Source organism: Chiloscyllium plagiosum, unplaced genomic scaffold (assembly GCF_037043375.1).
Source record: "Chiloscyllium plagiosum isolate Xiang-an unplaced genomic scaffold, Cpla_swu_hap1 HiC_scaffold_32, whole genome shotgun sequence".
In the NCBI taxonomy this organism is placed as follows: Eukaryota; Metazoa; Chordata; class Chondrichthyes; order Orectolobiformes; family Hemiscylliidae; genus Chiloscyllium; species Chiloscyllium plagiosum.
The window spans coordinates 16,574,528-16,596,438 of NW_028270170.1; the positions used below are offsets into that span (position 1 = coordinate 16,574,528).

General features: G+C 41.1%; 1 protein-coding gene across 1 annotated transcript in view; it reads right to left on the bottom strand.

Annotated features, from left to right (window-relative positions):
- Positions 1-21,911, bottom strand: part of LOC122539850 (inactive phospholipase C-like protein 2) — a 226,613-nt gene that overhangs the window by 40,219 nt on the left and 164,483 nt on the right. Inside the window, exon 4 of the mRNA XM_043674966.2 lies at positions 12,527-12,602. Within this exon, the coding sequence (XP_043530901.1) occupies positions 12,527-12,602 (76 nt within the window). The remainder of the gene's footprint in view (positions 1-12,526; positions 12,603-21,911) is intronic.

Consider the following 21,911-nt stretch of genomic DNA (forward strand, 5'->3'; position numbering starts at 1 on the left):
CACTGCAATCTAGAAGGACAAGGGCAGCAGATCCATGCAAACATCACCCCCTGCAAGTTCTCTGCCAAGCCACTCACCATCGTGACTTGGAAATGTAATCATCAGTATTGCTGGGTCAAATCCTGGACTTCCCTCCCGAGCGGCTTTGTGGGCCTAACTACAGCACATGGACATTAGCAGTTCAAGAAGGCAGCTCACCACCACATTCTTAAGGACAACCCAGGGATGACCAATAAATGCTGGTCCAGCTGGTGATGCCCACATCCCAGAAATGAATGAAAGAAAAATGAATTTCTATCTTTAATTTTGCATATATTCAAAATTAATATTATTTTCTCCAAATCAATGAGCCAACCGAAGCTAAATTCAGAGCCAGTGAGTAGAAAAAGAGACTGGAAGTCAATCCTGCTCAGATTTAGGAGAAAGTGAGGACTGCAGATGCTGGAGATCAGAGCTGAAAAATGTGTTGCTGGAAAAGCGCAACAGGTCAGGCAGCATCCAAGGAACAGGAGAATCGACGTTTCGGGCATAAGCCCTTCTTCAGGAATCCTGAAGAAGTCCTGACGAAGGGCTTATGCCCGAAATGTCGATTCTCCTTTTCCTTGGATGCTGCCTGACCTGCTGCGCTTTTCCAGCATCACATTTTTCAGCCCTGCTCAGATTTAGCTTTATTCACAAAGGGAAGTATGACAGGTGTATGGCTCCTAGCCATATAAAGCAAGTGTAGAGTCAAGAAGGCCGAGAACACATTGTTGCCAATATAAGTTCAAAAGGGAGAAGTTTATTGCAGTTATTCAGAAAGTCTGTTGCGTCAAATGTCAATGAGCCTGCTGATTGGCTGCTGCAGGGCTTTCCAAGTTGGATCAGGAAGTCCTGCCCTTCTAGAACATGTAGCCAGTCAGAGGCTGGCATCTCTAAAACCCGCCAGCACCACAGCAAAGGCTCCTAATGGGAAGCCAACAACCATTCACTCCACCCATTGCAGATCGAGGATCAGAGGCAAGAAAGGCAACTATTATTTGGGAAAGTTTTCTGGGTTTGGGGGTGTCAGGGACAGAAAAGCAGGTGGTATTGTAATTGAGGGCAGCGGTCAGCTCTCGGAGGTGAACCCCTGACATATATCCAATCCCTGGCTCTTATCCAAATTAGTGCAGACTGAGGAAACGTCACTCCATCCAAACTGAAAGCCTGCCCAGAATGATTTATCCGTCTGGTAAGCCGCGCTCTCATCCTGCAAGTATGAGAGTAATTGCAGTCCAGGTGGGATATGACCCTGAAGTAGTTGTTAATTGACCACCTAACTGGTGGCAGAGTGAGAAGATTGATTGTTTGCGTTCCCGTCCAGTATTTAATTTCTGAACTAGTGAGAAGGAGGCAAATAGCTCTCTGGTGTCAGTCCATCTGATTATCAACCCTCCCTGCCAACTCTCAGGAGGGTAAATCCATCTAAGTGTCTCCTTAGATATTTTCCAATTAACCTGATCAGGCATGTTCTAACACACGTCTGCAACAGGTGGGACTGGATTCTGGACCTCCTGGTCTAGGGATAGAGGCACTATCACTGTGCCACAAGAACCGTAAGTGCCTCAAAGAACAATACAGAACAGGGACCACCCCTTGGCCATCCAAGCCTGCACTGACACATTTTATCTTTCCATACTAAAACTGTCTTTCACTTAGAGGATCCATATTCCTCCAGTCCCTTCCTATTCACGTATCCATCCAGGTGTTCCTTGAATGCTGCTATTGTGTCTGCTTCCACCATCTCCTCTACAGTGCATTCCAGGCACTCACCACCTTTTGTGTGAAAAACCTGCCTCGCACATCTCTTTTAAACTTCCTCTTTTGCACCTTCAATCTGTGTTTCCTAGTAATTGACACCTCCACCCTGGGAAAAAGCCTCATAATTTCCACCTTATCCATGCCATTCTATTAGGTCGCCCGTCAACCTCCTACATTCCCATGAAAACAAACCCAGTCTATCCAACCTTTCTTCATAGCTAAAATCCCCAATACCAGGCAACATCTTGGTAACCCTTTTCTGTACCCTTGCCAAAGCATTTGCATCTTGCTGTAGTGCAGGGACGAGGACTGTATGCAATATTTCACGTGTGGTCAAACTGAAGTTCTATAAAGCTGCAGCATAACTTGTCTATTCTTATACTCAACGCACTTCCAATGAAGGCAAGCATGCCAAAAGCCTCATTTACTACCTTATCTACCTGTGCTGCCAGCTTCAGTAATCTGTGGATTTACACACCCAGATCCCTCTGCATATCAATACTCCTAAGGGTTCTGCCATTCACTGTGTAATTACCACCTGTACCTAGATATTGTCTAATCAACCTGCTCACAGATTCCATTACACATTTCTGGAGCATTTGAAAATTCAAGGTAGGTCTTCCTGCTCAGAGAGAGAGACATTACTGCAGGAGCCTTTATAAGTGCTTAACCTTAATTTATGCAATTAACAGATACATCCATTCTGCATGAAACAGGTCAGCTACAGTTCCACAAGGGAAAACAACATTGCCTTGTTGGTTGGGAAAGCAGGTTTAAAATGATAACAGGTGAAGTATTCTGCCAAACGAAAATGTAACTTCTAATTCCGTCAAAACAGGCAGGTTATTTTGTTGGGAAACCTGTTTGTTTGCCAAAGTAGGAAGTCTGATCAGGTTTCATTTGTCTGCTTACTCCAGGAAAACTGGCTTTCGATCTGTGATGTTTCAGTCCCGGAAAAGGCAATGTAACCTGTCATGTCAAAAGACAAAAGACTGAAAGAGAGACTGATGTAATTCTCACATACAAGCATTGTACTGTTTAATATCTCACCACTTAGCTTTGCTCCTGAGGATGATTTTAGTTGTAAATAAAGCCAGAACAGCAGTGTTACTGTGGCCTAAAGGTGTAATAACTTTTGGCATTCAGAAGGCAAGAGTGGCAGACATCCAAAATATTTTCCAGGGACCAACTTATTATGATTGAAGGTAATTTTGAAATCTATGCTAACTCAAATACAGCAAAGATAAAAGCTGCAGGTTTCCAGATCACAAGGCACTCTATTTCTCTATTCCAATTATTTTCAGTTGGTACAAGGAACCATCTTCACGGTGAGAATGACACATAAAGGGCTAAAGTTTGAGATGTCGGCAGGGTTGGAACCAGTAGTGGGTAAAATTAAAAATCATGCATATGGGGATATCCTGGATCCCAATGTCTGTGAACACACTCCAATTTTCAAAAGGTGGGGGGAATAAATGAGAAATTTGTTTGCTTCCAGTTAACAGTCGATTAACCTCCTTGATGAACTTTTTGACAAGCCAAAAAGTTTTTATGCTACATTCAGCAAACTGAGACAGTCTGATAGGTATTAATGCATACTGTCTGGTTCACTCTGGGGGAGAAGTGAAACACAGCAGTAAAACTTGTGAATGACGCGTACTAGTCCGACATGTATATCACAAAATGGATCGCTTTGACGAGTATAACTGGCTCCAATTAAGACTGATTACTGGTTTCTCCCTCGGGGAGATGAGGATGAACTTCTTCTCTCGGACAGCAATGAATCTACGGAATTCTTTACCTTATCCTTTATCTTTAAGTATATGCAAAGCTAAGGTGGGCAGATTTTTAATCTCAACTCAAATCAAGGGTCATAAGGAGAGGGGAACAAAGTGGAGTTGAGGATAATCAGATCAGCCACGGTCACATTGAACAGCAGAATGGACTTGATGGGTTGAATAGGCTAGTTTTGCTCCTATGTCTTATGGTTTTATATTTTCCACTGTCATTGTTTCCAACTGTGCAAGGACTGTGGATATTATTTGACTCTCTAAGTTTATCCAGTGTGTATTAAGTGAGTATTTTATTACAAGAAAAAACAATAATTTACACCAGAAGCTTATCATTAGGACAAAGATCTTGATAAATTTTAAAATGTACTCATATCAAAATAAATCAAGAGGTATTTATGGTATTAATAAAGAATAAAGTCATATTGCATCTTTTGTCCCTGTGGTAGATATTATTAATATCCAGCCACATCAATTCTTGTGTTTCTGGCATAGACTTTAAGTGTGTTAGTCTGACAATGATAATAATATTTTGATTGTTAGATGATTATTGAGCTTAATTTGTAAATAACATGGAAAATTAATTTAGAAATGTAATCTAGATTCATATATATTCTATACAGTAAATGGATTAAGTTATAGCATTTAAACAGATGAAAAGACTTAGATGAAGAGGCCCCAACGTAAGACCAGTTTTACTCTTCCAAGAGATATGAGCATTAGTGGAAAGGCTTGTAATTGATGCCTACCCTTAATGCCCTTGAGAGGTTTGTGAGGGCAATTGAGGCAGTGTAGAGTCTACTACGTTCTTGTGGGCCTTGAGTCACATGTACAATCACCGACCAGAAAAGCAGAGCAGTTCTCTTTCCTTAGAGGACATTTATCAACCAGGTGGATTTTTATAACAATTAATGATAGCTTCATAATCACCATTACAATCTCGATGTAACTTTCAAATCTTGATGTAATAACTGAACTTAAATTCCACCCCTTGGTCTTGAACCCATGTCGAGTCAAGGGACATTATCACAATACTGTCATCTCCCAGTTGGACTGAATAGTCCATCTGTATGCTGTCAATTTGACATGATTCCATGGAACAAAGGCTGCTAAATTAGCATTACCAGAGTGCTGATTCGTCAAAATATATTTCAGATATAAGTAAAAATTCAAAAGAAATTATTAATTTCAGTTATTTAGCAACATAATGTCTCATTCATTTGAATTATAATGACGGGAAATTCTATAAACTTCTTGATACATCTCTTAGATTTTCATTGCTCCCATAATCTGAAAGCTTTATGTTTGATAGAAGCAGATGTGCGGAGAAACTCCCTCGTAGTAACATCATTAAATTCTGTTTCAGTGAGATCATGAATGCAGAATGCAATCATGACCAATTATTCCTAATTATGTCACTACAGAGGTATTTTCTATACAGATGCTTTAGTCCCGAACTGCCTCTAACCAACGTTTCAAATTTCAAAAAACAAACCACACCAATTACCTAACTGGTAGTAGCAACATTTTCATTTGTCCTTGAATCCAAACTAATATTCATCAATGCAAAGAATCCAAGCTATCTGACTCTGATCAGCATTAGTCAAAGGAACAAGCTTGTGCCTGGTAAGAGTTCAGTTATGTGTGAATAAGCCAAACACACCAGGAATAGAAGCCCAGCCAGCCTTACTCATCCAAGAGGTGCAATGAACCATCAACAGCAGCAAGTTCAATCTGTAACCTTATGGACTGGCAGATCCCCCAGTCCACCATTACTATCAAGCTGAGAGGTCAACACTAGTTTAATGAAGAGCATGCCAACAGCAGCACCAAGAAATACCTAAAAACAAGTAACAATACCATCACCACGAGCAGAACAACAAATAATTACTACATGCCAAACAGCATGTAATAGAGAGGACTAACCAATCCCACAGCCTACAGGTCTCCCATATCCAATCATGAATGGTGGTGGATCAGGGAATAATTAACAGGAGGAAAACACGCACAAATATCTATCTATTCTCAACTGTGGGGCATCCCAGCACATTACTATAAAAGACAAAGCTGAAAGATGTGCAACAACCTTTAGCCAGAAGTTCCAACTGGATAATTAATTTGGGCTCCTCCTGAAGTACCCAGCATCACAGATGCCAGTCCTTAACCAAATCCATTCACTCCATATCACATTAAGGAATGGCTGAAGGCACAGTAAACTGCAAAACCAATGAATACTTTCTGATAATAGTGCTAAAGGCTTGAGCTCCAGACTAGCTGCACCTCTAGCCCAACTGTTTGAATAGTTACAACACAGACATCTACTCAACATTGTGGAAAATTGCCAAGATGTGTCCTATACAAATCCAACCTGGTCAATTACTGCCCTACATGTCTGCTCTCCATCATCAACAAAGTGACACAAGAGGTTGTTGATAGTCCAATCAAGTGGCACTTGCTCAGCAATAACCTGCTCTCTGACACTCAGATTGGGTTCCACTTAGGGCCATTTGGCTTCTAACCTCATTGGTTACACTCATGAACAACAGAGTTGGATTCCAGAGGTGAGGTGAGAGTGACTGCCCTTGACATTGAGGCAATACTTCACTGACCGTGGCATCAAGGAGCCTCAGGAAAACTAGAGTCAGTGGGAATAAGGCAGAAATCTCTCTGCTGGTTGCAGTTATACCAAGCACAAGGGAAGGTGGTTGTGGTGGTTAGAGGACAGCCATCTCAGCTCCAGTGGGACATCTCTGCAGAGGACCCTGAGTGACTAAGGCCCAGCATCTTCAGCTGCTTCATTAATAACCTTCCTTTCACGATAAGGTCAGAAATGGGATGTTAGCTGATAACTGCACAACATTCAACATCACTGACCACTCCTCAGATTATGAACAGCTTGCATCCATTTGCAGCAAGCTCTAAATGATATTCAGCCTGAGCTTATAAATGGCAAGTAGCATTTGTGCCACGAAAATGTCAGGGAGAAATCATCTACAAAAAGAGAGAATTGCTCCTTGACATTCAATGGCATTGCTGAATTCCTCACTATCAAAATCATGGGGATCACCATTGACCGAAAACTGAATTGGACCAGCCATATAAAGGTTATGGCTACAGGCACGTCACTATTGTTGACATTTTATGGCATCTACTACCTCTGAGAATATAGGATGCATAGTGAGGGCTGCTTGAGCTAGTTCTCTGCTACCAATTCTCCTTTATCTATATTGTGGACAACTTTAATGGTAAAAGATAGATCACTGGTGAGTCTAACAGAGGTGCTTAGCTAATAACATGGTTAATTGCATCTTAGCAATAAGGACACTATGCATTCCTAGTCAGGCATGATTACTAGCAGCTGTACAGAATACATCTGTTTCCTTACAAAGGCGAGTGCAGTATGCCCAGTCTCCACCCAAAGACTGTGTGTGACATCATTGGTTGGAGTCAGTGCAACTTAAATATTAACTCTTTCAGAACCATTACCTCAAAACAATTGGCACTTCATCCAACACCTTCAGTATTCATTATCTTCACCATTGGCAAACAGTGTTTACCATCTCCAAGAGGCAGGGCATAACTCACCAAGGTTCCTTTAACAGCATTTCCAACTCTTTGACCTCAACAATCTGGAAGGACAAGGACGGCAGATGCATAACAACACCACCAGCTGCAAGTGGTGACTTGAACTAAGTAACTGTGTCCTATATCCTTCACTGCTGTTAGATCGTAATCTTGAAATTCCCTTTCTAACAGCTCATCACCACCTTCTCTACGGCTTTTTGAGATGGGCAGGAAATGCTGGTCCAACCAGCAGCACCCACATTCAATGAATTAATTTTCTAAAAGGCCAGCCCTACAGTCATTTGAAGGACTGGGGTTACCGACTCTTGAATAAATAAAAACCTCAAGACCTACCATACACCACACACACACACACACACACACACACACACACACACACACACACACACACACACACACACACACACACACACACACACACACACATCCTCTACACAGACTTAAGTACGCACATGAATATATTAATGTATTTAACAGGTTGTAAGAGTACAGCTATCAGACTGAGAAGAGGCATCAGGAGAGGACAGAATGGGATTGCGTTGAGGCAAAATTTTTCTACCTCGCCACCCAGTGTAACTGCCCAAAACCAATCTGAAATCTAGCACCAGGTCTCAATTTTATTATCTAATGTTCTGAAAGCTACTCATAGCATAGCTAAAGGAACATAATATAGAGGATCATGTGTCAATTCCAATGACTACATTCCCAATTCTACATTCTTTAACAAAGAAATTAAAGTTAAGCTTTTTGCTTAAAGAAATATCCAGGATAAAGATACACAGTAGCTTTATCGTTAACCTTCTCTCTTGATGTGCACTTTTCCTCTCCTGAAGGTATAATACATCCTAGCACCAGTGCAACCCTTAGGTATCTTGTTCATCTCTCATTCTTCTTCTTGTATGAGTGAATGTCAGAGGTCTACATTATCCATGGAAGACCATCACTGCCACCATCTGATAGCTCCCTCTTCTGATGTTTGCACTGATACACTTTCTAAGAGTGGCAGTTGAAGTAATAACATGGTTTGTTTTCCATAATTTTGTAAGGGGAAATCTTGAACTAACTGTAATCTCAGACATAACAGTTAGAGGATATGAAGTAGGGTTTTGCCAGTGTTTGTTGCCCAGAGTCACACCGTGCTGTTTATCTATTGATCTGCAAGCATAAATTTATTTAAACCTCATGTCAGGTGTTAGATCTGATTGTAGCTGACATTTTTGCACCATTTGAGCTAACACTCAGACCTGGCAATTCAGTGCCCAGCTCGTCCACTTGTAAGCCCTAACCCTCACTGAAACATTTCAATGAATGCAACTTTTAAAACGATTTCCACCAAGTCAAATGTGTTTTTTTTGGATGAATTTCCAAACTGTTGATTCCCATGGATTCTTCACAAGCATGAAATAAAACAAAATTAGATAAAGTTGTTAGTTCAACAGGAGACCACTTGGCTCAGGTATTTATACTGCACAGAAGCTTCTCCTCTATACTCTTCATCTAACCGTCTTACCATGTCCTGCTATTCCTTTCTCATGTACTGATCTGGCTTTTCTTTAAACCCATCTCTGCTATATTTACCTCAACAATTCCCCGTGGTAGCACATCCTACATGCTAAAGAGATTTCTCGTAACTTCCCCACTTAATCTTATATTTGCGGTCTCTGTTTCTGGGCACTCTGACAAGGTACAGAAATGTATAGGATCCTGTCGTGTGAAAATGAATTTATTCCATCTTCAGCTGTTAGTCATTTTGAGGCTGTGTAGAACGAGGCCCTGTTTAAGTTTCAGTGCTTGGTTTCTGGCAAGTTCTCCAACACTGTTTCTCAACCTAAGGCACTGCAGACAAACACTGTCCAAGTTGTCACAGGAAAACAGCTAGACCCCCTGTAGTGTGGAACAAAATCAGCCAGGTGGACCTCACAAAATATGAGTTCCCTGAATGGGGCTGTTAGCCTGGTCCATTCAGGGAGATCTGGCTGACAGATATAGACAGGAGTGACAGGAGTTCTGTTCACACTAGGAGCCAGCTCTGAGCTAGCTGGGTCAGTGTCATGTACAATACACGTGTAAATAAAGGGTGACTTGGTAAGGGATACCGGCCTTCCTGGAATTATTTCAGCCCTTTGATGTCATTTTCAAACTGAAACATAACTGCAGGCCCAATTCAGCACTTGAGGAAGCTTGGAAAAACTGTGGAGATTTGTGTTTTGTTTATATTCACATTAAAATAATGGCATCAATCCATCAGTACCCCACATAAAAATCAAGCACTGTGTTAGGTCATCCCATCAAAGGAGGGAATTGAGAAGTTACAAGAGACCTCGGTGACTATGATCAAATAGTTTTGGACAGCGCTCATTGTCTATGTTTAACGTTACCCCGATACAAATCAACGCCTGAGGAGAAGTGTGAAAAAGAAAAATTGGGGGTTAAACTTCTATAAGAAATAAAGACATTAAATGGTTCCATGTCTAATGTATATTTGTAGCTTTGAAAATTTGAATAAGATCACTACATGCAGTGAAATATAACTTAATGAACTATAACTAAAAAATTCATTAAAAGCTACATTGTTCCAACCCGTTGGGATTTAACATCTTTTTGTAATTGATTTTTTTGTTTTCAATGTATGAATATTAACAAAAATGTCTCTGGGAATCTGCCCAAAAGCAATTGCTGCAAATTGTGTGAAAGAGATGAGTAACTAAAAAGATAAGTTCTCTAATACCTGTCTATTGACAGTCTACAGCTGCTGTTTGCACTTCCTCACACTGTAGTGATCAGTAAATCCCACAGTGCAGGTTCTAATGATGTTCATTACATTGACTGTTTAAACAAAATGTGTTTCTTTCAATATCTAAAGAAAGAGAATGTTGATCATAACTCTATTCTGCTTCAACGTATCAAAAAGGAGCCCACTACTGAAAGGTTCTCTGTAAATTCAGCAGCATAACCAATAATCAATCTGAAGTTCCTTTTAAACAAGAGAGTTTTTAATAAATGGATTTCTTATTTTAAAAATAGCCTTTAGCTGTGGCACTTGTAGTTGGGGATTCTCCAATTCAGCACCAACGTCCTTTTGAAATAGGCCAGCAGAATATTTTTAGGCACAAACTTAACCAGTTCAGATTCACGGTTGAGTGAGAGAAGATTCACCAGCTGACAGGTGCTCATAGTTCAGCTCACCAGCACAATTAAATTACTCAAACTTCTTCTTAGGTTCTCTGGAGAAAAGCCAGCCAGACCCACAGCACCATAATTTCCATCAAATGTACTTTTCTTGATAATCAGGTCCTGGAGTGGGATTTTGAATGTCAAGTTATCTGACCTAGAGGTACGGATGCTGCCTATGCATCACAATACCTCCCACACAGTTACACAAACATCCAAATACCCAATTAGTTTTCAACACAACACAGAACATTATAGCACAGTACAAGCCCTTCGGCCCTCAATGTTCTGGTCAAACATTCCATACAATAAATACAACAGAATTTCAATATGCTGGAAATCTGAAATTTAAAAAAACCAAAATACTGGAGAAACTCAGCAGATCTAGAAGCATGTTCAGAATTGGTTGGCTGACAGAAGGCAGTGAGTGGTTGTAGATGGAAAGTATTCTGCCTGGAGGTCAGTGTTGAGTGGGGTGCTGCAGAGCTCTGTTCTTGGGCCTCTGCTCTTTGTAGTTTTTATAAATGACTTGGATGAGGAGGTTGAGGGGTAGGTTAGTAAATTTGCAGAAGACACAAAGGTTGGAGGTGCCATCGATAGTATCAAGGACAATTGCAGGGTGCAGCGCAACATAGACAGGATGCAGAGCTGGGCTGAGAAATGGCAGATGGAGTTCAACCTGGATAAATGCAAAGTGATGCATTTTGGAAGGTCGAACCTGAATGCTGAATATAGGATTAAAGACAGGATTCTTGGCAGTGTGGAGGAACAGAGGGATTTGGGTGTGCAAGAACATAGATCCCTCAAAGTTGCCACCCAAGTGGATAAGGTTGTTAAGAAGGCATATGGTGTTTTGGCTTTCATTAACAGGGGGATCGAGTTTAAGAGCCGCAAGGTTTTGCTACAGCTCTACAAGTCCCTGGTGAGACCATACTTGGAATATTGTGTCCAGTTCTGGTCGCCCCCTACAATAGGAAAGATGCAGATGCTTTGGAGAGGGTGCAAAGAAGGTTTACCAAGATGCTGCCTGGATTGGAGGGCTTACTTTATGAAGAAAGGTTGAATAAGCTCAGACTTTTCTCTCTGGAGAGAAGGAGGAAGAGACGAGACCTGATCGATGTATACAAGATAATGAACGGAACAGATAGAGTCAATAGCCAGACCCTTTTCCACAGGGCAGGATTGACTGGTACGAGGGGTCATAGTTTTAAGATTTTAGGAGAAAGGTATAGAGGAGCTGTCAGGGGTAGGTTCTTTACGCAGAGTTGTGAATGCATGAAATACATTGCCAGCAGTGGTGGTGGAAGCAGAATCATTAGGGACACTTAAGCGACTGCTGGACATGCACTTGGATAGCAGTCAGTTGAGGGGTGCATAGGTTAAGTTATTATATTTTACATTAGGATTAAAACTCAGCACAACATCGTGGGCCAAAGGGCCTGTACTGTGCTGTAATGTTCTGTGTTGTGTTGAAAACTGCCTGGGTATTTGGATGTTTGTGTAACTGTGTGGGAGGTATTGTGGTGCAGTAGGCAGCATCTGTACCTCTAGGTCAGATAGCTTGACATTCAAATCCCACTCCAGGACCTGATTATCAAGAAAAGTACATTTGATGGAGATTATGGTGCTGTGGGTCTGGCTGGCTTTTCTCCAGAGAACTGAAGAAGAAGTTTGAGTAATTTTATTGTGCTGGTGAGCTGAACTATGAGCACCTGTTCTGTGCTGTACTTTTCTATGTTCTATATGTGGACAGAGAAGCAGAATGAACACTTAGTGTCTGGTAGAGCTCTTCTTTAGATCCTGTGCAGAATAAGCTGCAAAGGAGAGTCATATTGGACTCAACATTTTAACTGCTTCTCTCTCCACAGATGCTGCCAGAACTGCTGAGTTTCTCCAGCACTTTTGTGTTTTTATATCTTCAAAGTTATGTTTCTTCCTCACACCATAATAGGCAAACCTTACAACCTATGATGCTATGTAACAGGAATACACATTAGTTCCCTGCATATGCTCACTTTTGAGCAGTGTCTCACTTCTATCACCAGCCCCTATCCTAAGGGCAAGGTTTTTCTGGTTGAGGAATAAGCACACAAAACCACTCATTTTTAATTGCACATAAAACAGCTCACTCCAACATTCTCCTCATTAACTGAACACTCAGCATGTAGTGTGCGTGTGCAGTGAAGATGGGCACTTACCAGCTTTCTGAGCCTGTATAATCTTCACATAAACAGCATCAGCAGATTCAATCAGCATCTTGCTGGTCTGAATCATCTGGAAGACAGTAACAAAAGAAGTGAAAAAGAGCAGCCGTGATCATCTCACTAAGCTCCAGCCCTGCTTCGGGAAATTTTAAATCGTTTTATCTCTGCAGGTCGAGCTAAAATCTCTGTGCCTCACTTATTGCCTAATCGACATATTTGCATCTTGGTGTACACGGTAAACTGTGGGGGGTGGCATTCCTAACAACTGGTTCTGTCCTTACCCCATACTTCCAAAATAAATCACCACACAGCTAGCAGTAGTCACTGAACAGTCAGTGGTGGTTATGTGGTCAGACTTCTTTCTGTCTTCCCTAATCCAGATGTGTTGGAGCTCATGTTGTGGATCCTGTCAGGACCTCATTTAAGAGCAGCTAATTCAGAACAGGTTACAAGCTAACCAGGGAGTGAGGGGTGGGCAGGAAGGTGTGCAGACTGGCTCTTCACTTTATCTTACATGCCATTTCCTTCATATACCATCGGTAGGGTGGGGGTTACATGGTTCAACTTTTAGCCATTAAAATTAGTAAAGCCAATGAGAAAAAAAACAGTTTTAAAAATTTCCTAAACTTTTTTTTTATTCACTTGTAGGATGTGGGCATCACTGGCTGGTCAGCATTTATTCCCCATCCCTAATTTCCCTTATGAAGGTGGTGGTGTGCTGTCTTCTTGAACTGCTGCAGTCCACAAACTGCAGGTTGACCCACAATGCCCTTAGGGAGGGAACTCCAAGGTTTTGACCCAGTCATAGTGAAGGAACTTCGATAGAACCTGAAATGTTGGAGTGAAATTGGATATTATCAACATCAGCAGGTCGTCATCTGCTAGATAATTGTGTAAAATATTGATATTGCTAACTGCACACTGAGACCTAATTTTGAAAAGTCTTGACTGATTCTTTTGCATTAGGACTCATTATTGAAGCAGGCAAAGTGTACTGAAAATTTTGAAATCATAAATCGACTTAATGGTGTTAGATTTAACCTGCAGACTATTGGCAATTCCAAAGAATTGAAGCTCTTTATTTTTGCATTTTGGCTCACTCATTTAAATCGTGAAACATTGCTAAGTGCTGTAATAGTGATGCAGAGATGATCTTAGCAATTTTCCTCCTGTATTAATGTAAGATTAATAAACACTGAATTCCTTTATAAATCATCATGGTGGCTTTTGCAATAAGATTCTGTGAAACATTTGTGGAGGCCACTAACTTACAGGGTCAGTTGTATAAATGCAACAGGATTGTACCCATGATCTAAGGCAGGGCTTCCTAATGTGTGTGTGTTTGTGCGTGTGTGTGTGTGTGTTTGTGTGGACCTGAAGTGAGGTTGCAAACTGAAATGTGGCAATTGCAAATAACGAGACAGCAGTGGCCACTACACAGCTCTGTTCCCCCCTCCCCCACTCACTCAGGTCTTCTCCGTGATATCCCTTCTACTACACCTTCCCGAAAGTGCCCAAAGAAGTAGATGAGGTGGTAAAGAAGGTGTATGGCATGCTTACCTATATTGGTTGGAGCACTGAGTACAAGAGTCACGATGTCATGTTGTAGCTTTATAAGACTTTGGTTCAGCCACACTTAAGCGCATTGTATTCATTCTGGTTGCCACATTACAGGAAGTGTGGTGGAGGCTTTGGAGAGAGTGCTGAAATGATTTACCTGGATTTGAGGGTATGAGCTATAAGGAGAGGCTAGAAAAAACAGGGTTGCCTTCTCTAGAGTGGTGGAGCTGAGGGGAGACTTGATACAATTATGAGATGCATAGATAGGATTATATTTTATTTTGCTCAAAAACTGCATGAATGCATATAAGATTCTGTAATTCCCTTTTTTAGAAACAGAATCAGTCTGAACATTAGGGCACAGACAGCCTCACATAGGGCACCTCATACCTCCAACGCATTATCTGAGCTGACATGACACCTATTGTTAAGATTCACTTGAGAATGTAACTTTAAAAAAAAAGTTCTGAGATTTACATATGAAAGAACTGAAACCAACATGATTATTCTAAAAAATGAGAGACTTAACAAAGAATCCAGCTGTTTCTTGATATATAATTTCAGTTGCATCACATTGTAAATTTTTCCTATAAATTCTGTAGTTTACAATCTTATGCTCCACAACACCTGATGAAGGAGCAGCACTCTGAAAGCTAGTGCTTCCAAATAAACCTGTTGGACTGTAACCTGGTGTTGTGTGAATTTTTTTAACTTTGTACATGCCAGTCCAACACCAGCACCTCCAAATCATAGGTAGGATTGACGGTCAAAATCTTTCTCCCAGAGTTGAAATGTCTAATATTCAGAGCATGTGTTTAAGGTGCGGGGGGAAAGTTGAAAGGAGACGTGAGGGCATGTTTTTTAACACAGACAGTGGTAGGTGTCTGGAATGTGCTGCCAGGGATGGTGGTGGAGGCAGATATGATAGGGCTGTTTAAGGGACTGTTAGATAAGCACATAGCCAAGCAAGGAATGGAGGGATATGGACCAAGGACAGGTAGAAGGGATCAGTTTAATTTGGCGTCGTGTTTAGCACAACATTAGCTAAACTGCCCATTCCTGTGCTGTACTGTTCCACGTTCTACTTACACATTTTCACAGTTCTCACTGAGGGATCACAACAATTTTCAAGGCACAACTGTGGTCATAGAGGGAAGCCATTTGGGAAGCATTGTTTTAAAGTCTTAGCTATTCTGGTGCTGGAGATGACAAATAGCACTTGAGAGATCAATTGACAAAAAATATAATACAAATACTTCCATTGCATTTATTTTTAGAGAGACACATGACTAACACGAAATTCCTAACCCAACAACCATGGTTTTAATTTGTTCTGCTTTATAGGGAAGTGAATCCAAAGTTTTTTTATTCACAATCTGCATATGATTAAACACAAGTTATAATTATCAAGCCCAGCTGGAGATTTTATGCTCCACCAGAAGTTCCAATATTTTACTAAAAATGTTATTAATTATGGTATTATACTCTACAGCTCACACTGCAACAGTAGACAAACTGCTATGTAAACCAGCAAAAAACAATCTTACTTTATGCACCGTCGAGAAAAGCTAATAATTTAACATTAATCTTGAAAATAAGTATTACAAACTTACAATCCATCATACATTAAAACTGAATATTCAAAGCATCTGTTAATCTGGAGGTTCCCTGATCAACACCAAATATAATCAGAATGTTCAAATGCACAGCAATTAGACTGTATGAGCTGAAAGAGTAAATTTGTGCTGTTGGATAAGGGTGCTACAGAGGTGTGCAATAGCAGCTCTGAATAGGTTGATTAGAAAATATCTATAAAGGTGTAAAGCCTTCTCAACCCAGTATCATGCCTGAGGTGTGGTGACCCACTGATTAAACTCATCATCATTTGGTTTACTCTAATGATAGAGCAGCTTGATGGTCCTTTGCGACTATGGTCACTTCCACTTTAAGGATCTGAAGGGGTTAATCCTGAGGAGAGCATTCAGCACTTCTCAATATGATGAAGTTGCATGGATGCAGGCAGGGAACCAGCTTTGAAGCTCAAACGATCTAGACCTAACACCAAAGTAGGCAAAAGTGAGGACTGCAGATGCTGGAAAGATGATGCTGCCTGACCTGCTGTGCTTTTTCCAGCACCACTCTGATCCTAACACCAAAGTCTCCATCATTGAAATGAAAGACATTGTCTCAGCAACAATGTAACTCGCACTCAGTTGCTATTACACAATGAATTATATTTTGTTTAAAGCAAGTCAGTTATAAGTGGACTTCGTCCACAACACCAGATCAAGCAGATCCCTACCAGGAAAGAAGATGGTGGCAGCAAATCTATCTGATGGATCTTACATCACAATGATCTGTGGTGAGGATTCTGTCAATCAGAGTGCTGGCACATGGTTTCCATGGTCCCTGCACCTCAGAGACACTCACACAGGTGCGGCTTTAAGAGGCAATAGAACTGCACTGCGTATCCATGATCCCATATTTTAGAAACAACTTACTAGCTCTGATTTTGGCATCAAACAGTCTTAATATATTAGTGCAGCTTGCTGTTAGTTGATTGATATATAAATGTAGACCCACGGTTCAACCGAAAAATCAAAGTAATGTTACCCCTTCATAAGCTTTACTAGAATGGCACTTGATTTTTCAGCTTTCAAATGCATTGAACAACATAAAGTTAACATTTTGTGTGTTAGGCGCAAACTGAACTTATCACAGGAAATAAAGCCACTATTTCAAATCTGTGTGGCATTTACTGACATGATAAGTTAATTATTGCCAATTAACTTCTTGACTTTTGAAAATGAACTGTTACAAATGTGGAATCTCAATCCATCAGGTTTTAGTTACTGAACATTTTCCAGATGCAACTCACTGATAAACAGGTTGAGTAGCAATCTGAAAGTCCTTCCAATGTCAGAAGCAGAGGGTCTTGGGTACAGTAATAGTGTCTTTACCTCAGGCCCAGAAGATCCAGGCTCAAATCCCATCTGCCACAAAGGTATTCATAATTGTCTGAACAGGTTAATTAACAATAACTACACCAGTGGCAGATGATCCCTGCTCAGCCATGTAATAAACAGAAAATTGAAGCCTCTATCATCATTTATTCAAAGCTCCAGGGTACAAATTAAGCACAATGTAGAATTAGAATTCCTACAATGTGTAAACAGGCTTTACAAACCCATGTCGGCCCTCCAAAGAGTATCCCACCCAGACTTGTTCCTCTACACCTATTACTCTACATTTTCCCTGACTAATACACCTAGCCTACACATCCCTGAATGCTATGGACAATTCACCTGACCTGCACACCTTTGGACTGTGGGAGGAAACCCACACAGACACAGGGAGAATGCGCAAACTCCATACAAACAGTCACCTGAGGCTGGAATCGAACCCAGGTCCCTGACATTGCAAGTCGGCAGTGCTGACCAGTGAGCTACCGTGCCACCCAACACAAATGTGAGGTTATCTACCTTGGTAGCAAAATAAAGGCAGATTATTATGTGAATGGCAAAAAATTAGGAAAGAAGGTACAGTGAGATCTTGGTGTCCTTGTACATTAGTCACTGAAAGAAAACATTGCAGGTGCACAAGGCAGTGAAAAAAACAAATAATATGTTGGCCTTCAAAGTGAGAAGTTTCAAGTGTGGGGGCAGGAATGACTTGCTACAATTGTACAGGGCTTTGGTGATACCACGCTTGGAGTATGGTATGTAGCTTTAATCTTCTTATCTCAGGAAGGTTGTTCTGGTGATGGAGAGAGTGCAATGAAGGCTTACCAAACCGATCCTTGGGATGACAGGACTGACATATGAAGAGAGACTGGATTTAGTTTAAAAGAATGTGGGTGATCTCATGGAAATCTATAAAATTCTAACAGAACTAGACAGGAAAAATACAGGATGGACATTCTCGATGTTTGGGAAATTCAGAGACAGGGGTTGCAGTCTAAGGATATAGGGTCGGCCATTTAGGACTGAGATGAGCAGAAATGTCTTCATCCAGGGAGTGGTGAGCCTGTGGAATTCTTTGTCACAAGAAAGCAGTTGAAGCCAAAAAAATTGAATGTTTTCAAGACCAAGTGAGATATAGTTCTTAAGTCTAAAGGGATCAAAGGGTATGAGGTGAAAGTGGGAACAGGGGACTGAGTTGGATGATCAGCCATATAGAATGGCGGAAGAGGCTCAAAGAGCCAAATGACCTACACCAGCTACTATTCTACAACATGCATGTAACAGCACATGTTCCACATCAGCTCAGACTCTGAGGAGCCAGTTTGCTGGAAGGCTGATGTGGATCAGATTACCAGCTTGGTGGCCCTGACAACTATTCTGGAAAGGGTCAATTCAGAATGTGCCTCCTCGGTCTCTCCATGGCGATCGCAGCATTGCCACAGTAATTCATACCTCACGTTCCTGCTACATAGAAGCAACGCCAAGAGCAATCTCAAAAGCAATTCAAGCAAATATACCTGTCAAATGCAAATTTAAATGCAGTTTATCTTGTCTATCACAGCAATTATTAAAACTGTTTTCAGACAAATTTGTAACACAGCGCACACCACTCCCAAAAATAAATCACCAACCTTGAGCATACTTGAGTAAAATAAATCTTGTAATTAAAATTAATTAGCAACTATAAACAAGAAATTAGCATCGTTCATTAACAACCCATTCCTAATGGTCTGACAATTATACAAGTGTCATGAAGATGGCAAATGAATTTGCTGACTGCGTTTAAAGCAATGTTTTAAGTTAGATGAACAGATTGAATCAGAGTAACTATTACCATTAATAAGTCAGCTTCAATAAATCAAAATGATATACTTCTTTAAATGAAAGCCCATAAATTTTGCGAAAGTTCAGCAGATGCTGGAAACATGAAGTAAAATCAGAAAATGAAGGAAATACTCAGCAATTAGATTAGCATCTGTGAAGATTGGAAAGGAGTTGATAGCGTAATGGCCACTTTAATTTTTTTTAGAATGTGAACTAGAAATGGTGAAAGACACTGCTTTAAACCAAGAGAATTGTACATGAAGGTATATGCAGTTTTAAAAACAGTTTACTGGAATACATACACAAACAAAACAGAAATTGCTGGAAAAGCTCAGCAGGTCTGGCAGCATCTGCGGAGAGAAATCAGAGTTAACGCTTCCGGTCCAGTGACCCTCCCTCAGAACTGTTTCTGCTTTTGTTACTGATTTGCAGCACCGACAATTCTTCTGGGTTTTACTGGAATACGTTGTATGTTTTATCTGCAATGTCACCTTGTTGAAACACTGAGAGAGCATTCCAGACAGAATGGCACCACTGATGCAAGCTCAGGACAATTCTGCCCAATGACAGCCTCTTGATTGGCTTTTCAATCAGGACCAGCTTCTGTGGGTTCAGGAGGAGCTCAACATAGTAACAACCACTTGATTGGTTCCTGTAGCCACAGTCATGGCATGGACAATACAGCAGAAACATCAGGGGACAGTGAGGACTGCAGATGCTGGAGTACCAGAGTTGAAAAATGTGGTGCTGGAAAAACACATCAGGTCAGGCAGCATCCGAGGAGCAGGAGAATCGATGCTTCGGGCATAAGCCTGATCCTCGGATGCTGCCTGGCCTGCTGTGTTTTTCCAGCACCAGATTTTTCAACAGCAGAAACATCAGGCCTGCAATGAGAAAGCATACAACTCCATCTTTACTTGTGTAAAGTTGAGTAAGGAAAATTCTAAGTAGCCTGCTACTTTGCTTCACCTTTCTCTATAAGATGTTCTCCCTTCAAACCCCCTCATCAAAAGGAAAACAGAGAAAATGGCCTTCCGAGCCGCTAAAAGCGTGAATCCTCAACTAGTGAAAGAAATGCTATATCCACAACCTCACATCACGAGCAAATAACTGGAAGGTCATACAGTAGAGATGTACAGAATGTAAACAGACCCTTCGGTCCAACCCATCCATGCCGACCAGATATCCCAACCCAATTTAGTCCCACCTGCCAGCACCCAGCCCATATCCCTCCAAACCCTTCCTATTCATATAACCATCCAAATGCCTCTTAAATGTTGCAATTGTACCAGCTTCCACCACTTCTTCTGCAGCTCATTCCATACACGTACCACCCTCTGCGTGAAAACGTTGCCCCTTAGGTCTCTTTTATATCTTTCTCCTCTCACCCTACATCTATGCACTCTAGTTCTGGACTCCCCCACCCCAGGGAAAAGTTGTGTCTATTTATCCTATCCATGCTCCTCATAATTTTGTAAACCTCTATAAGGTCACTCCTCAGCCTCCGACGCTTCAGGGAATACAGCCCCAGCCTGTTCAGCCTCTCCCTATAGCTCAAATCCTCCAACCCTGGCGACATCCATGTAAATCATTTCTGAACCCTTTCAAGTTTCACAACATCTTTCCAATAGGAAGGAGACCAGAATTGCACATAATATTCCGACAGTGGCCTAACCAACGTCCTGTACAGCCGCAACATGACCTCCCAACTCCTGTACTCAATACTCTGACCAATAAAGGAAAGTATACCAAACGCCTTCTTCACTATCCTATTTACCTGGGACTCCACTTTCAAGGAGCTATGAACCTGCACTCCAAGGTCTCTTTGTTCAGCAACACTCTCTAGGACCTTACCATTAAGTGTATAAGTCTTGCTAAGATTTGCTTTCCCAAAATGCAGCACAGGAAGGTGTCAAAAGAAAGTGAGAAGAAGATAACTAACCGAGGTCTGTGATCCAGACTTGTGCCAGAACTGTACTTCTTTTCTTCCCCACCCACAAAATCAATATCTTGGCTCTTTGTGTGTCTATCTGTATGTACATGGGAATTTCATGAGGAGTAAATTTTAAGTTACATAGTCATAGATTAGCAATTCAACTTGTCTGATTTTTATGATGTGGAGGTACTCCTTTGTCAGGTAACTAGCTACCAAAAGCTTGTACTTCCAAATAAATCTGTTGGACTATAACCTAGTGTTGTGTGATTTTTAACTTTGTCTAATTTTTGTCATTGGTTGAAAAGAGATTGATGCCAATAAATAGTTATTTTCTTGTTAATGGATAAAGGACTGGTATACATATTCTTTTAAACTGAATTAGACAGTTAGGCAGAATTAGGCAATTTGATGCCTTAATCAAATTTTACATTTGTGAGCAGCGATGACAGGAGACTTAATTGAAGGAAATACACGTGAGTGGTGTTAAACGGTGTCCCGTGGAAAACCAAAGAAAATTTGCAGCCACAAACCCTCTCTCTCACTGTTCCTTGAGGCATTTTGTGACCAGAATGGGAAGTGCTGTTTCTCCTGGCACTCAGGTTGTGAATGTAGAGATGGAACGGATTCTGAAATCTACGTGTTACCATCCATTCAGTGGCCAAGTGTAACCCTGTACTAATGGTTCAGCAAGCATGAAAACCATGACAATGCTTCCTGACACTCCCATGTGTAGGCTTCCAGCCATCTCCTCAGAAGCTCAGGTATATGGCAGAAGACAGCTATGGGCTGGTTGTTCTTGCTACATCACAAGATGTGGAGCTTCAAGTACTTCTCAGGGTCAAGTGCACAGACGCAAGAGCCAGTTCAGCTCCTAAAGGCTTGTGGAGGAATACAACCTGCTGTGCAAGGACTGAGGACACATCACATAAACTTGGTTTGTATTCCTCGAGTTTAACAGATTAAAAGATGATCTGATCAAAGTTTTTAAGACAGTGATAGGATTTCATAGGACAGGTATAAGAAAACCAATTTCTCCAACGTGGAAATCCAGGCATAATCTTAGGATTATAGAGAGGCCCTTAGCAACAAAATCAGG